Below are 17,370 nucleotides of genomic sequence, written 5' to 3'. Positions count from 1 at the left end.
TTTCGGCTCCGGTAGAATGTGAGACGAGCCTCCGATTGGGCAGAGAGGACCAAAACAACTGGTTCGACGTCATGAAAAGGTTGCAACTATGGGATGTGAAGCCCTGCCTTATTCCATCAGGATCAACAGAAACTACAGAATTATTGATTTTTCATTTCAGAGATCTACCTGCACTTTTATCACAAAGAGCTGAGTTTTTAATAAGAAAAAAAAAAACTTCCTGAAATTGCCTCTGAACAAGAGAGTAAAACAAGAGATTTTAAAAACATAAGTTAGAACACACAAGGGTATAAGGTATATTTTCTCCTTTTTACTGTTGTTAGACGTCACTTCACCAACACACAGGTGTAATTTATCTTTTGCACATAATACATATCAGCCAATCCTGCTCATAAATCCCTGGCTGATTTCCCATTTATTGATAGGAAACACACGAACCTCGCTGCAACCGCTGATTTACAAGGCGACGATTTCATTTAGCTCATTGGCCGCCGACCATGTGACCATGTGCAGGCCTGTAGCACCTATATGACCGGGGCCCCGTGTCTGCAGCCACAGATTGATGTGACCGCTGGTGGCTGCGTTATTAATGGAGTAGAAGAGTTATATCACCCCGAGGAAATACAGCCAACTGCCCGAGATTGAGCAGCTGTGGAGGCATAAACCAAAGCCTGAAACCCAATCATCCACACGTCCCGGCGTTGCAGCAGCAACAAATTTAGTCTTAGGGGCTGTTAGGCTGTATTGGAGTTATGTTTTTGTATTTGTAGTGGGATTTTAGTCAGAGCTGCACAGTTTGCTCACGAGGCTTTCCTTGCGTCAGCTGCTCTGAGTCATAAAGTTCTCTCTCTACATAAATATACAGCAGCTCATCTGAATATCATCCATGAAAAGCTTAACAAGTGTAAAGTTGGAGGCGAGCTTAAGATATTTAAATGTAGTATTGCATTGTGCGCATATGCTCATATGTATTGTTCTGAATGTGGATTATAAAAGTGGAGGTGTCCGTGGTGCTGAAAGTCAGCCCATCATGAAGTAACTTTCAGCACCGCGGACAGCTCCACTCGCCCATTGATCACTACCAACCCTTTAATAAAACAATCCTTCTGCACAGGATCGCAATGCGCACTTACTCCTGATTGGCTGGGTCCGCACACCACCTGACACCTCCCTCCCCCCCTTTCTCCAGGCGGAAGCCTTCCTCGTCTTTTCTGCGTGTGTGGAGTCCATTGAATAAACACAGGGTTCATAAATTCAAGGCACATATCGCTTATGCAGGATGGTGGACGCGGTGTTTTGTCCGCTTAATGTTGGAGCCGTGTCGTTGGTGTGTGGGGCTCAGTCAGGAGAGACACCGCTGGAGAGTTGTTCATTTGAGATGAATGATGATCATTCTATACGGTATTACCTGGAAGCATGCATCCCAATCACGTCTAGTTATTTATCAGATATATTGGTAAATCTTGGTTCATACAAAGTAGCCTGTATTTTCCCCTACTTCTAATAAGGGTTCCCCTGTCCTGGTTTTACCAGTAATTTAGCCCACATACAGTAGGAATTCATAGAGACAATAATACACCAAAGTATTTTGCCTTTCCCACATTATCAACATACAATGCATTGCAAAACCCTATTACAAACTAAAAACTTAAAAAAAAAAAAAAAAAACTGAATTAAAGCCATTTGGTAACTATTATTACTGATACTGCACATAGGCTTCTCAAAAATGAAATTTCAAAGTCAACTTTCTCATATTTGTCCTACTGAAATTGAGGTGTAATTTTAAAAGGACACTTGAGTACAGAAAATAAGATAAAACAGGATACTGAAGAACAATAATATATAAATTAGAATATAGGAACAGTGGTGAGTTATAAAAAGTACATTTAAAAAGTACAGAACACAGTATATAATTACAAAATACTTTAAAAAAGGATGGTCTGTAATGAATCTCAGTGCCACAGTGTCTTCATTAATTTCCCTCAGTTGGAGATTCATGATCAAGGCACTATAGTTAGTAGAAGTGCATTCATATTAGTCATATACATATGATTCAATGGTGGACATGATTGTGGAAGTTGATATGTCAGTGCACTACAAAGAGTACAGGAGAAGAAAAGTACTTATTTTGGTGAGATCCTGACTCACAAAAGGCAAACATGAACATTTCTAGTTCATTATTGTACAAACTGACATTTAGGTAAATTCTGCATTGTATGGGATTAAACTACATTCCATGCAGATGGCATCATGTATAGAGTAGGGCTGGAGTTTGAAATCACATCTAAGTAGTAGATATAGAGAGGTTAATCATGTTACAGGTAAGGCCTGTAACATCCATACAGTATCTATAGGAATAAGGAGTCAACAATACAAATCCCACACACAATATTTAAATGTAAATGCAGAAACATAAATGTATAATACTGAGAATCACTCAGATTAAAATAGACAAACAATTTGATACATGCATTCACTGTGTCTTTGCTGGCTGTTTGCCAATTCCTATTGAATACTGTAGCTGTTGTAGATATTTGGATTTGAGCAGCCTGTTAAATGGCTTAAATGGCATCATCTCTATTAATTTGTATTGACTATAAATGTCATTAAGATCAAGTATAGCTTTCGTCCTTCAGAAGGCAATGTGTACCAAAATGCTGATTCCCAGGCTCATGAATAAAATGTTGCATCTGAGTTGCAGCTCTTTCCGTTCTCCTTCTGATGTGTCTTGAAAGGGAAGCATAATGCAGCCTCACACAATTACAGAGTCAGCACCGCTTTTCTCCTCAACACCATGTGTTTACCTGCTGGACTGTGTTTTGATCATACTGACAAGCAGGAAGGAAAACATGGAGTGAGGCAAGTGGCAAAGTGAGCCGTCAGATTGCTCAGCAGTCATTTTGCAGTTTTCTTTGGGTGAAGGTGCCAGTCAATAAAGAACATCACAAACACCCTTGGCCTCAATAGCTTCTTCCAGAGAGTTGTGGCCATTCTTTAACCTTCTCAGTATGAGTCCCATTTACAAAAAGCACCTTTCAGACAGTTTTTCACTTCTGAAATATCTGTACATTATTGATATTTTCCCTACAGTGTCCTCACAGTCATGTACCAGCCACATAAAACAACATAATAATAAACTATCCAAATATACGCAATCTAAACTAATAAATTGTGATATAACATCTTGTTCAGTAAAACTTTTTCAGTCAGAATCAGTCACTTGTCTCTGTGTCTTGCAAAGCTATATCTAACTGTGCATCAAATTGCTTGATTGAGTGATATGCATTGACAGTAGTGTTCAGTATGGTTGGCTCCATCCCTTTGCAGCATACTGAGGCAGCCCTGCACCTGCCCTACATGTCCTATAGCTCTGAAAGTCATCAATATGTCTTTGCACCAATGCCACCATGACAAATTCCTGTATGTTTATTATTAGAAGAAACTTTGGTTGTTTGAAGAACATCGATCGTCTCTGAATTCCCATGATGATAAGGTCAGAAATTGCTTTTGTTATGTTATTATTATGCGCAGAGGTTTCATTTTGCTTTAGTACTTCTCTTTTAATAACTTCAAGGCCTCAGGTGACTCTGACAGCAAAGATGAGGCTCTGGATGGGAAGATCAAAGCAATGATTGAGATCGAGAACCTAAATGCTAAGTGATGCTATCACAAGACTGTGAATAACTGCAAATGAAGGGTTTTCATCTTATTCATAGTACTTCAGCAGTTCATATTATATGCACTTATGAGTCTACTGAGATCAATAGTTTTCACTGGTCCTTTGACAATTGTTCACGTCCTTGTCTTCCTCATAAAGCAGCAGGTAACATATCCTGTTAAAAGTTTGTTCTCCTCTTTTTAAAACAAATGTATTTTCTGTATGGCTGCCAGGTGATCACTGGACCCTTAAATGAAAACCAGGACTATGTGTTTGAACAACATGAGACTTAATAAAATGGCCCAAAATGTTAGTAAAATTCTGCCGTGAATTGTAAACACAGTTCAATCATCCATCTGTGTACTTTTAGAGCATTTTAAGAACCATTACAGTTGTAAGGCAGGGAGGAGAAGCAAAAACATTTTTATCACTGATACCAAAGCCAGGCTCCACCCAGCCCTTTATTAATGCAGATACAAACAACTTTTGTCAAAAATGCCAGGGAAAAACATTTACATTCAGCTGTCTAAGGAGCTTATAGTGTCCCACGTGTAAGTCAGCTGAGGGTGGAGCACTAAACACCATCAAGTCAGTAACAATGCATGACCACACATAAAATGAGACTTATGTTCATAAATGTATTGTCCTGGTGCAAACTGGAAGGTTTCCCTTGAAACCTACCCCAGGATGCTATAGAATTATTACCTAGTAGCAGCAATTTTAGGTTGACATCAATTATTAATACTTGTCTGCCACTGCCCACTTAATTTAACCATAATAAGAAATAACACTTTGATTCAACTTTAAAATTAAGAGGAGACTACATAATTTATACTGTTGAAATGACAAAATAATAATTGAATGAACAATAGCATTGTTACTACTTATTAGGTTCAGGTTAATGCTGTTTTTGTCTCTACTCCCTCTGTACCCTTAACCTCTAAGGAATCACACATATCTTTGCAAATGACATATAGCCTGCAAAGCATGTTGTGAACAAATACAATACTATAAATACTAAGAGTGAACTCGCTGATAATATTTATCATTATAGCAGAGCCACTAGAGGTTGTGCAAAGCATTTCCTCTCTCTCTATCTGCAGTCGTCAATAAAAGCCTCCACACTCCAGCTGAATATACATCATCATTAATGCCATGTTAATGTGTGTGTACATCATATGAAGTGATTTATTAATGAAGCTGATTTCAAAGCAAAGCCACAATCTGCTTCACAATCAAAATATAAAAAGACAAATGAATGGCATCACTGAGGTCAATTGATTCACCCAGAGAAAATGTAGTGAATAAACAACAGACAAGGACAGTGAAACAACAAACAAAAAATAATTAAATATATTGAAAAATAAAGGTTAAGTGAAATTAAGAAATTGCATCTTGAGATTCATCCTTTCCCGCAGGTTTGACCAAAAATTCAATGTCACCAGTCTCCACTGTCCTGGAAATTAATTGAACATGATTTATTTAGCTGTGAGTCATATGGACAGTGGATACCTGACTTGAGTGAGAAACTTGCCCTCCGGCAGCATTCTGCACCTGTTTTCACTCCAATTCCTCCTCTAATGTCCCTGATACCTGAATCCAGAGGGCTTTTAGGCGCGTCACACCTGACAGAAGAGCCATTTGTGTGGAGCTGGAGATTTACTGGCAATCTGGTTTTAAGTGCCACGCTCAAGGGCATGATGACACGATATACAATGTGGGATTTGACTCTCAGGTTTCAAGTTTTATTTCCATGAGCAGAGTGATGTATGGCCGCTGTGCTGGTTCATTTGTAAATTTGTCAGTTGTAATATGAAGCATGGGCAACAAGCCTGCATGCACAGGTAGGAATTCACAGCATAATTAGTTTGTCTGTCTCGTTACCTTACACACAATTGTGTTTTATGGCCACATGAGTCTGTGGATGAATGTATCACACAAAGTAAGAGGTGTGTTTTCTAACTGGTGTCACTTTGAAAAGACAAGAAGATTGTCTGGTTTCTTCTCAAAAACATATGAGACATATCTGAACGTCATGATTATTATTAACATCAACACTCGCAAAATTCTTTTATTAAACTTGTTTTGTCTTCAGCTGTACCCGTCTGTTCCCTGCCACCAGAGATTAGAAAATATATCCCTCCTGACTGGCACTTTGAGGACAGCTTTGACAACTTTGACAGGCTCTGCATGTTTTATCCTTGAAATTTGTGTGTGTGTACATTTGTGTGTGTGCCTTACAAAGAGAACCTGAATGCACAAGTCTTTTAGATAAGTACAAATCATGAGTACAGAAATATAGCATTGCTCAGGTACTGTATACCGACTTTCTGCTTTGAGCACAGCTACACCGAGGATGGTTTATCCCAAAGTCTGACACCAGCTGCATCTTTCAACTCTGTTGCTCTTTGATCTCTTCTGGTCTGTAACCCATTAATCCATCCAATCATCCAATTGCACATGAGAAAACTTCAGTAAACTGTTGCAGCTAGGTGAAGTTTGGCAAAATAAGAAGAGTGTGATTCTAACATCTGTCAAGAGTCAGGGAAAGAATAGTGTCACACAGTAAAGCTATAGATAAAATAATTCTATCATCATTATTTCTTTTCATAAGTAGTTATTAATCAGAATTTGTTTGCTTTTATTAAATGTAACAACTATGGCAGTTTCAGAGACAAGCTACAAACACTGATTATTGATCATCATTGAAATACCGATTGAATATTAAAGAACCAGTGGTTATTCAAAATAATTATTTGGTTTCGGTTCAAGCTGACCAATGCAAAGGAGGAGTTACAGGAACTGCTTGTCAGATGGTCAAATAGCTTCAGAAACTTGATCACTCTACACCTTCCAGATAAAAGATCAGTTTTTAGTGTGTAACTCTATTTGCAAATAATGTGACTTCTGTGTGCTTTACTTTATGCTTGTATTCAATCATGGTGAGTGCATGGTGAAAAAGCTCAAAGTACACTGTTTTAATGCATCTCTAAGAGTTAAAAGCTTTAAGTGTGATCTCCCTGCCTATCATAAATGCAATGGAAGAATCAAGATTTTTTGCACTCGTGTTTACATATAGATTTGAAATCTCTTGATTTCCATTGAACAGGGCACATTGACTTTCTAAAAATATTCAGCAGAGATAGAGTGGAAGTTATAACAGCATCAGTTAGTATAAGTCACCGTGCCCGGACTTCAGCTCACACTCAGATAATGAGAATATAGTGAGTATGTGTCTGAACCTGAAAAGCTTCTTGTAAAGTGAACCTGTGAGCCATTTATTATTCATCGTGATCAAGCGTTGCCATGACTCTCTGTCTACTTGGGAGGACCTTACAAGTTTGGCATGACTCCTTGAGTGTCTGTTTCTGCTGCCAAGTGTTTCTCTGATGGCCTGAAACAAAGAGTCCAGACTAAGAGATACATGCAGCCTTTGTTAAGAAACACATGCTGAGAATATCAACTGTGCTACTGCCACCTCATGGCAAATTTAAAGTCAATGCAAGAGACTCTGAGAGTGACAGAGGGGTGATGTTTTTGGCAAGTTTGATTGATAATGTACTTCACTGATTAGTCACAGCTAAAATGTCTGGGGTTGTTCTTGCACAGTACTCTGTGTACTACAAAAACAACACATCATTTCATCAAACATTGAAATATCAAATATAGCTTGATTGACACATTTTCAAGGTGCTGTTAACTTTTACAAAACATTATTAGTCACTGGCGTGGATAAAAAATGTGCAGATGCTCTATAGGTATAGGGCAAGAATTTATAAATGCTTGGATAAATGCCGTAAATGCCATTGTGATAATTGTGATGGAAAAATGAATAACAGCTCCCATGAAAATGCTGAAGTGACATTTAGTATTTCTCTTTTCTGTCTGCATGGAAAAGTTTTGAAACAATTTAGCCAGTTGACTTCATTAAAGGCATACTTCAGTGAGTAATGTCACATTTCCATTAAGCTGGGTGGTGTGCAACAGATACGTTAAAACAAGACAGTCTTTAGGCTCTGTGAGGCTGCACTTAGGCACTTAAGCATTATATAAATGAAATGTATTATGATTGTAATTATTGTTGTTATTTTGGTGCTTTGAGCAAAATGCTAATGTCAGCATGCTAACGTTACCAATGCTAATGCTCGCAACGACAAAGTTAACATCACATTTGCTGTGTTTGTGCGGGATTGCTCTTACTACTAGTGTGTGTTAATATTTTCTAGGCCTCATGCTCATTCTAATAGTTAAGGTCATAAAGAGCTCCACAGTGTTTTACAATGATATATTGTGTAGCCCAAACTGTGACTAATAGTGGACAGCTGGAGACACTTCTCCTTTCTGTTGCTGGGGTGGACCAGGTCTAATTGATAAGGATGTAGACAGAAACATAAACCTAGATGATAATAGATAATACTAAATCCAGTTTAAGTCAAGGATGAGCTAAGAAGAGTGAAGAACAGGGTACATGTGATAGTTAGGAAAGAACATGTGACAATGGTAAGATGTGAGTAACCACACCTACAGGTTTAGAACATAATTTGGCCATTTTTGGGTATGGAAAAGTGTTCCAACCATGTAGCAGTTCTATACACCCTGTTCAACCCAATATCTTTAGAACTTGGTGTAGCACTTCTCTGGCACGTCATCATTAATCATTTATCTCAGTCGACATCAGGCTTATGATAAATACTTCTGCCTGAAACATCTAAACTCCTGGTGATTGTATTCTCTCCAGCTCGCAAGAGTTTCCTTCACATTGTTCATCATCCTTGAGTGGCATACTGGCATGCTAACATTGGCTGATTAGCAGTGAGTGTAAGTACAGCAGAGGATAATGGGAATGTTATTAGAAATGCATATTGACTGAAAACCAAATTTTATAGCAATCCATATAACAGTTATTGGGAAAATTCACTCAGATGTCAACCTCATCAGGGGATGACCAAAATCATTAATTCATCCTCCAGGGACTGTGAATGTCTACACCAAAATTTCATGGCAATCTGTTAAATAGTGTTTGAGTTATTTCAGTTTGGAACAAAGCTGTTTATGTTAATGTCAACATGCTAACATGTATGCTATGATAACTTTAATCTGCAGATGTTTAGTAAGAATAATGTTTACCATTGTCATTATCTTAGCATGCTAACATTTGGTAATTACTACAAAATGCAGGGTTGCTCATGGCTCAGCAGCATGTTTTACTGTTTTTAAATTCGAGTTTTCATTTAAAGAGTAGGAATGTATTATTTCCTCTCTCCAAAGTTGCACAGTTTTGCTGTAAAGCCAGTGATTTTAACAGTTCTCAGAGTGTCATCCACACATTGGAGGGTTATGCTGGGCAGGTGGCTGAAGCTGCAGTCACTGCTTTACAGGGAGCTTTAAAGAGAAGAGCACACACATCTCTGTGTTTTGCTCACAGTGGGTGGTCTGACAAATAGACTCACAGCTGCTCAAAATAACTTCTATCCCACAATAAAGTTGGTGATGTTCCGCTGGTTTGCAGCCGAACAGCTGGTCTTTGTGTATGTTGTGTAGTGATCCAGACCTTTGGAAAATGTGCAGTGTAAGGAGTTTGATACCAGTGGTGTCATTTTGTCCTGCATTAGCAGACATACTGTATCTCATCAAGGGACTGCATTGTTTTTTTTTTTGTTTTTTTTTTTTTAAATAGGATAGTGTAACTTGTTACAACTGAGGATTTAGCTTGGCTCTTTTTCGTGATCCAATTTCAGGCTTTACCACTTCCTTTTTTCCTCACAGTGACTATAAAATCATCCTTCTCCTCTGCCTTTGTCAGGTGCAGGCTACCCACCAGTTCCCATTTATAATCAGTATCTAGTTCTCCGCAAACACAATAAAGTGCATCTCTACATTTCTTTTGCTGATGTCAATGCCCTAATTTCCTTTCTTCCCCCTGTTGTTTTTCTCACTCCGGCTCTGAAGGAACACGGCGGCACTTTTTAGCTCATTCACTTCCATGTGCTTTGTCAGATGCCTGGGGGAATTCAAACTACCTGGCACTTTTAGCATAGTTTACACAGTGAAAACAAGTCAGATTAGTGTTTAATGAACTGAGAATATGTCTGGGTCTCCAAGGTAAGAGACAATACACAATGGGTCTACCTCTGATTCTCAATAACGCTGACTCACAAAGAAAAATCTGAACTTATGAAAGTGAACAGTTTTATAGCCTACAACTTACTGTAGACACAGAATTGAAAGCTATTGAAATAAGCTGTTAGCTTCATTGTGTTTTTATCCTGAATTATATGTTGGGACTAGGTGATTGTAGTGTTGTATTTCCCTTTATAATTGTCAAATCAATCAATTGTCAATTGTCAAATCTATTTCAGTCCCTGGAATGACCCTAATCACTCAGAAGAGTCATTTACCTTTATGGATATATGAGTGATCACTCATTATTTCAAAGGGTATATGCAGGCACTTAGGGTTTGTGCACCATCAGACACCTTTATTTGAGTATGGGTTACTTCTGTGTATAAATTGATACAGATGATATGTAAAACTGGCCTACAGTGCCTCTGTTTTTAAGCAGTGTCAGCCATTCCTGCTTGTGTAGAGCTGTAAATAGAGCCTCTCTGGCAGCTGCAAGGGCTTTCATCTCCTCCAGGAAACAGTCCTCCTGACAGCTTTTTAGAAGTTTCAGTCTCTCAGTGGTCTGTCTGGACTGTGCCTCCCGGAGACGATGCGGGACAGCCGTCACCAGCTCCTTCCTGGAGGTCAGCTGTGTGACATCTGGCCTGATGGTCTGCCTGATACAGAGTGATACCGTGGGGGGTTTCTGTTTTTACTTTAGTGCAGACCTCATTAGAATCAGGTTTGCATCAACTTGGTACAAGGACAAAATCCTCTAAAGGTTTCCAGCTAATGATGACATGTGCAGGGTTATCAGAGGGCTCCATGTATCTCAAAGGAATAGTTTGACATTTTGGGAAGTTAACACTTACTTTCTTGCCAGGGATTAGATAAGAGGCTCCATACTACCCTATGCCTAGCAGCTGGTTAGCTTAGCTTGGCTTAGCTTAGCACAAAGACTGGAAACAGTGGGGAAGCACCTTACCTGGTTAACCATCTGTCTGCCAGCACCTAGTGGTAGCTTCATCAATTGACAGTGGTGTTTTCTTTTAACTCTCTGCAAGAAAGTAAATAAGGATATTTACCAAAAGGTTGAACTGTTCTTCAAAGTGTTGTGGACCCATTAACTCCCTCCACCACCTGCTGTGATCACTTGGCCATCATTTCTCAGTGTGTTGTTACCCCTGACCCTAATCTGTAAACTGAAGGGATCAGTTAACTTGTGAGAGGCAGTTACACTTTAAGGGAGGGGCAAGAGGGGGAGTTTGCTTAGTAACTTGTGACGAATATTTTTGGTTGGACTTTTGTTCACATCTGTTTTATAGAATGAGGTCATCTTCACAGATTAAGAGTTTCCCAGGGGGTTATATTCAATGTTTCGTTGGTTCTGTGCAAGTTTCCCAAGCTTTTAAATAGATTGCAAGACAATAAATAACTTTCTTTTGGTGCAGTCTGTCCAAAGTCTTCCATCATTATTGGACAAAATCCTTAAGCAAACACAAACCAGATCCACACAGCTCATCTACCTGCACAAACATAGCTGATACGCACACACTCATGCTCACACACACTCGCACTCACACACATACACACACTTACCAAATATGGTTGTTGCTTTGTCACCTTCCATTACATTTGGCCTGAACATAAAGTTAATCATTTCAGTGCAGAGCTGAAATATCTGCTGCTCCAGTTTAAAGTGTGAATGATTTGAAAAGACTCCAGACATGACAAGGACCAGACTCCAGCTATGTCACAGTACTTAACACTCCTGGTAGGTAATATTTAAAATTATTTAATGTGTCTACCACACATTTGTTCTGTTAGGTGAATGGGTGAATGCCAAGGTTCGGAGCGAGCTCTATTAAATGAAAAAGATTGCTACAAGTCTTTGAGTGATTGCTGTACTGTAGCATGCAGAACCACATAAATAATTTAACACAGACACTGACAAATGTAAGCTTTGGGAAATGTGTTAATGGAAAGGTAGAACTGCTTGTTTTATATCAAACAAAAATCTTCTTTACTTTGTAATTTCTAACCATATACATGTTCAATTTCTGCAGCTAGATTGTCCTGTTGTAATTGCTGCCATTTTTGTGTCTGGCATTGGAGGGACGTTTCAGTATGGCTTCTGTGTATCTGTAATGACTTCCCCCTCTGTTGTAAGTAGAACTGCTTCAGAAAATGAAATTAAAATATTAACAAATGGTATACAAGTTTTTTTTTTCTAAAATGTATTAATACTTTACGCATCAGCTAAAATAAGATAAATCTTACATGATGCTGCTACAGCTTAACTGAAAATGAGACTAACTGTGCATGTGGTATTTGTAGTTTATAAAGAGGCTGGTGAACCAAACATGTCTGCAGAGATACAGTGTTTCTTTGGATCAGTGGCAGATCTCTCTCATCTGGTCCTTCACTGTGTCCATTTTCTGCATCGGGGGGTTACTGGGGTCACTGGTGGCGGGTCCACTGATCTCAAAATATGGCAGGTTAGTGTACGTGAACAGAAAAGTCACAACAATAATTAATTAGCATCAAAGAAAGAATTACTTTTAATTTTGAGCTTTGGTGTTTTTTTGTTTTTTTTTTGTATAATTGCTTCAGGCTCAAACACTTAAGTCTCTGTCCTCCTGTCCAACAGAAAGCAATGCCTTTTGTTGAACAATTTCGTGGCTATATTTGGAGCTTTGTTGATGCTCTTGAGCCAAAAAGCCACATCCTTTGAGATGATCATGGTGGGACGACTTCTCTATGGCATCAATTCAGGTAAATCTACTGTGTGAGGAGGATAGTACACTTCTTTTTTCTCCCGCCAATCACTCTTGAATCCCTACAGACAATCGATTTCTATCTACACTAGTGGCTATTATATTTCTAAGTTCTCCAGGTCATTTGTTCCCAAGTTATTGATCATTATTGACTCCTCTGAGAATGTACTGCGCGCGCCCTGTAGGAGTCAGCCTGTCAGCTCACACCATGTACCTGGTTGAGTGCGCCCCCAAGAGGCTGCGAGGGATGGTGGGTGTGACCGTCGCTACCTTCATCTCCTTGGGGAAGTTCAGTGGTCAGCTGCTTGGGATCAGGTGAGGTTTCCAGTGTTCTGGATATAGCGGACAGTCAAGTAAGGGTCAGGGGGTCAGGTGGAGGGTTGGTTCAAATGACAGGTCACATTTCTACGTGATATCCTCATGATAATTAGAATGCCACTTTCAAGGACGTTTCACGTTTTAAGTTCATTTAACGCCATTTATGTGGACAGACAGAGCTGTCCTTAAGACCCACAGTGTCCTCTCTTTAAGGAGTGGGCGGGGGCGTGTGGGTGGGGTGATGTGGATGCAACGTCTAATACAGTATATGTAATTTTATACCACAATATTGAGATAATATTGTTGTATTGTAGTATAATAATGTACATTTTCTCAACACTTTACGGAGAGACCATTTAAAGATGGACAGTGGTTGCTTGGGGTAATATAGTGAATTAAGTATCTGAAAAACCAGTGTATTCTGCATTGATGCAAAAGTCTTGTGAGTCCAGTACTGCCATAAAGCTCCTGCTCACTGATTTGCAACACTGCCCTCTTGGAGTAAACAGTGAGTGACAAAATACCTGACAAATATTTAGCAAATTCTGATTGTGGAGCAGTGTAAATCATTATATGGCCCAAAGCACCTTCATATAAAGGAAGATATCTATAGAAACAAGCCGAGTTTGTATGATAATCACTGAAAAAATGTCAATCAACAGCAGTAATTCTTGAGAACTTGGGGAGATCCAAATCTTTAGGGTCCTAATTAAAGGATGAGTTATTTTGTCAGGTCAGTCCAATGACTACTGGATAGATTACCAGAGATATTCATGTTCCCAAACAATGTCAATGTTTCCCACTGACATCAGTGACTGACTTCTCCTCTAGCACCACCAAGAGGTTGACTTGTTTGTTTAAATGTTTAAACAACTACTTGATGGATTACCATAGAATTTTCTACATGCATTCATGTTGCCCTCCGGGATGAATTGAAATGACTTTGGTGATCCTCTGACTTTTCACCATTCCCATCATTTATGATAACACTGGTACTAAGTAGAAATAGCGATCAAAGCTGCAAAAATAAGACCGAGGCTGTATTAAACCCTCACAAACTGGATCAGAGTGTGTTTGGATGCATGTCACCAACCCTGGGATAGCTCCACTATTTCGAGATGTTAAGCTGATGTTGCTCTTGCAGTGAGTTACTTGGTACAGAGGATAGGTGGCCCTGGCTGCTTGGCTTCAATGGCTTCACTGCCTTACTTCAGCTCGCCTCCCTGCCCTTCCTGCCAGAGTCCCCCAGCTTCCTGCTCCTGGACAGAGGAGATCGCCAGGCCTGTGATAAAGGTGTGAGAAAGCTGTTATTTTAGCCTCAGGGAATCATTTCTACAAATAGACTCTTTGCTTTGTTGTGACATCCGGTGCTTTTTGCTCTGTTCCCTCAGCTTTAAAGACGCTATGGGGCGACAAGGACTACAGCGCGGAGGTGGAGGAGATGATGAAGGAGAAAGCTGCCCTACAGAACGTCCACAGCCACTCAGTGATGGAGCTGTTTCAGAACCAAACGGTCCGCTGGCAGCTCCTCACCATCTTTGTTACCTTCACCACACTACAGCTCTGTGGCATCAACGCTGTGAGTTACTGCATATGAAACAAACCGATCAGTAAAATGTTAGCTGCACACACTGAGATACAGGACACTGTCTGACCTTTCACCTCTTTTTTTAAGGTAATGTAGTATGCAGAACTAATGATCAGCTTTAGGCCTGTATGTCCCGAACACGAGGACTATTGATTGTGTCTGACTTCAGCCTGATGTGTTCATCTTTTATCTGGACAGAGTTGTAGAAGGTTGTGAGAGTATACTGTAAAGAGGACTGACTGTGACCATTTTGAAGCCATAAACGTAAATGGTTCTTTTCTCAAAGGGAACACAGTCATGCATAGTAGCAGGGGGACTGTGGAAGAAACAAAGACTGTGAGCATGTCTAAATTCTGTCTTAAGTCTTTATTTCGGGGCTTTACTCTCCAGGTGTACTTTTATTCTTTTGATGTGTTTCGTGCGGCAGGAATCCAAGAGCAGCAGTTACGTTACGCTGCTTTGGGAACAGGGCTGTGTGAGCTGACCACCTCTGTAGCCTGTGTAAGTCCCAATTCACTGATCTCCCATCACGTTTTACATCTGTTTTATGGCCTATTAGTGTCAATGAATTTTTAGTGTAATATCCTTTTATCTTGTGCTTCTTTTAGCGATTTAGGAGAATGATTATGAGGGGGACAACCCTTTTCTTATGCTCTCTCCAAACATTCTCCTTCAGTGTGAATCATCTGTGCTATCTCTCCTAAAGTGTACTTATAGCTCTCCCATGTGGTTTGTTGGTGAAATTGTGTTTTGATGTTGCAGTTCATGATTATTGAGAGCACAGGGAAAAAAGTCCTGCTCTTCAGAGGATACATACTAATGTCTGCAACACTTGTTCTCCTCACCGTCACTCTGTACCTGCAGGTGAGTCACTGTAAAAATCAGCTGCTGTTTGCAGCATATCTCTGCACGTTTTGATACTTAGAACGCGTCAAATGATGACTGACTGCTACTCAAATTGCCCACAAATGTAAGCAACCCAACAGATCTTTCTATTTCCCTCAGACTCATGTCTCCTGGATGCCGTACTGCAGCATGGTCCTCATTTTCATATTTATATTCTTTTTTGCCAGTGGGCCAGGTATGTTCAGATCTTAGGTATTTATCTACGATTTTAAAGTTAAGCAATTCCTCAGTGAGCTGTATCAATCCCTCCTACAATCTTGCCCCTCAGCTGGAGTAACAGCTCCTCTTCCAGGGGAAATCTTAACTCAGTCTTTTAAATCAGCTGGATACACCATCGCCTGCTCTCTCAACTGGACAGGCCTGTTTGTGTTGGGGATGATCTTCCCTGTGTTGGTGGTAAGCACTTAATTCTCTTGGTAAAATTTTTTAAATAGAAGCCAATGAATATATAAGTCTAAATGCGTCCATCTCACTGATGACTCCCCTTTCCAGGAGAATCTGAATTACTTTTGCTTTCTCATATTCCTGGTCTTCTGCGCCATCTGTGGGCTGTACGTGAGGTTCAATGTCCCCGAGACCAAGAACAGGACAGCCCTGGAGATCGCTGCGGAATTTGAGAGGATGCACTGCAAATCTAGAGAATCAATGACAAAATCCACTGAGGAGAAGAGTGTCATGGGAACATGCGAGACCAAATTCTGATTACATTCACCAAGTTCAAGTAAACTGGCAGACATGTAGCTGGAGGAAGTCACTTCATGTCAGACTAAGAGGATATAAACTGTTTAAATGACTTAAGGAGAAAGTATAAGATGAACTGGACATAATAATAATTATATAGTTAGATAATTAATACAGAGCTGTACCTTGAGATTAAAGATGTGACTCTGCTATCTTTTAAGACCTGTTTTATTTTTCTGTTCACTAAAATTCTTAAAGGCTTGTAATTTGACATTTTTTGTGTTTGCATGCTCTTATTTTAGCGTTGAATTCCTATTTTTGAACTTTAAAATGTCCCATATATTGGCACCAGTGGACAGACAAGGCTGTTCATCTTTGTCCTTTCAGCTTGAAACAAGGTTTGGTCCTGGAGGTTATATAGGTGGGGTCTGCATGTTGAACCTCAGGCTAAACAGATAGGCATCAGAGCGTCCACTGGCCAGTTGCATAGACTTCATGCTTCCTGTGGCACAAATTGCCTCAAGTGGGGGTAGGGGGTGGGCTAAGTACGTTTAGAGGTAATTGTACTTTATGAATACTTCCATATTATGCAACTTTATACTTCTACTCCAAATCACATCTACACCAGTCATATCAGAATCTTATGAAATACCATAAAACAAAGTAACAATGTATATATACTGCAGTGAAGAAGTTCAAATTACCTTGACCAGCTGTAACAAAGAAATGCTCACACCTTGCACCTATTACAGTCCATTACTATCATATTTAATTATTCAACACTGACAGAAGTGTTTCTGCCTGTGTAATACAGCAGGTGTATTATGCAAATAAAGGTCCCAGCAGACAAGAACTTATGGGACAAGCTTTTATCATCATTCAATTAGAAGACCTCATTATTTGTTCTTAACAGATTAATAGAAGGTGAAGAGTTTAAATCACTGTTTAATTAGAAATAAGATAAACTTGATCTTCAGTCTCACACTTAACAAAGTATGTTCTATTCAGAGAGACCATTAAACTTCACTCTATCTATGGGTAATGTAAATAAATGTAACTGCATATATAGATTTTTGACTTTGGGTAGAATCCTGCTTCAAAACTGTGCCGGTTTTTAGTGACACAAATGTTGCTAATTTAGGTTTGCACACACGCACATGTTGCTGATAACACGTACTTGGTCCAGCTGAGATCAAGTGAGACTGAAGCCAAACGAATCCTTCAAAGATCTGAAATCTTTGGCTTTAGTGAATACAGCCGAGCAGCTCGGGTCACAGCGGGACTGACAGTCTTCGGGAAACTCCTACCAATTACGCAGGCGTGCAACTCCGGCACATGTG

General features: G+C 39.6%; 1 protein-coding gene across 1 annotated transcript; it reads left to right on the top strand.

The window, feature by feature from the left end:
* Positions 1-11,380: 11,380 nt before the first annotated feature.
* Positions 11,381-16,301, top strand: slc2a11l (solute carrier family 2 member 11, like). Its single transcript, XM_018670476.2, has 12 exons — positions 11,381-11,534; positions 11,827-11,925; positions 12,098-12,258; positions 12,411-12,535; positions 12,723-12,852; positions 14,000-14,148; positions 14,247-14,434; positions 14,834-14,944; positions 15,206-15,307; positions 15,449-15,524; positions 15,618-15,745; positions 15,842-16,301. The coding sequence occupies exons 1-12, from the start codon at positions 11,511-11,513 to the stop codon at positions 16,049-16,051; spliced, it is 1,503 nt and encodes a 500-aa protein (XP_018525992.1). The 5' UTR covers positions 11,381-11,510; the 3' UTR covers positions 16,052-16,301.
* The last annotated feature ends 1,069 nt before the right edge of the window (positions 16,302-17,370 follow it).

This window comes from Lates calcarifer, linkage group LG9 (genome assembly GCF_001640805.2).
Source record: "Lates calcarifer isolate ASB-BC8 linkage group LG9, TLL_Latcal_v3, whole genome shotgun sequence".
NCBI lineage: Eukaryota > Metazoa > Chordata > Actinopteri > Centropomidae > Lates > Lates calcarifer.
This window is presented reverse-complemented; position numbering and strand designations above follow the sequence as displayed.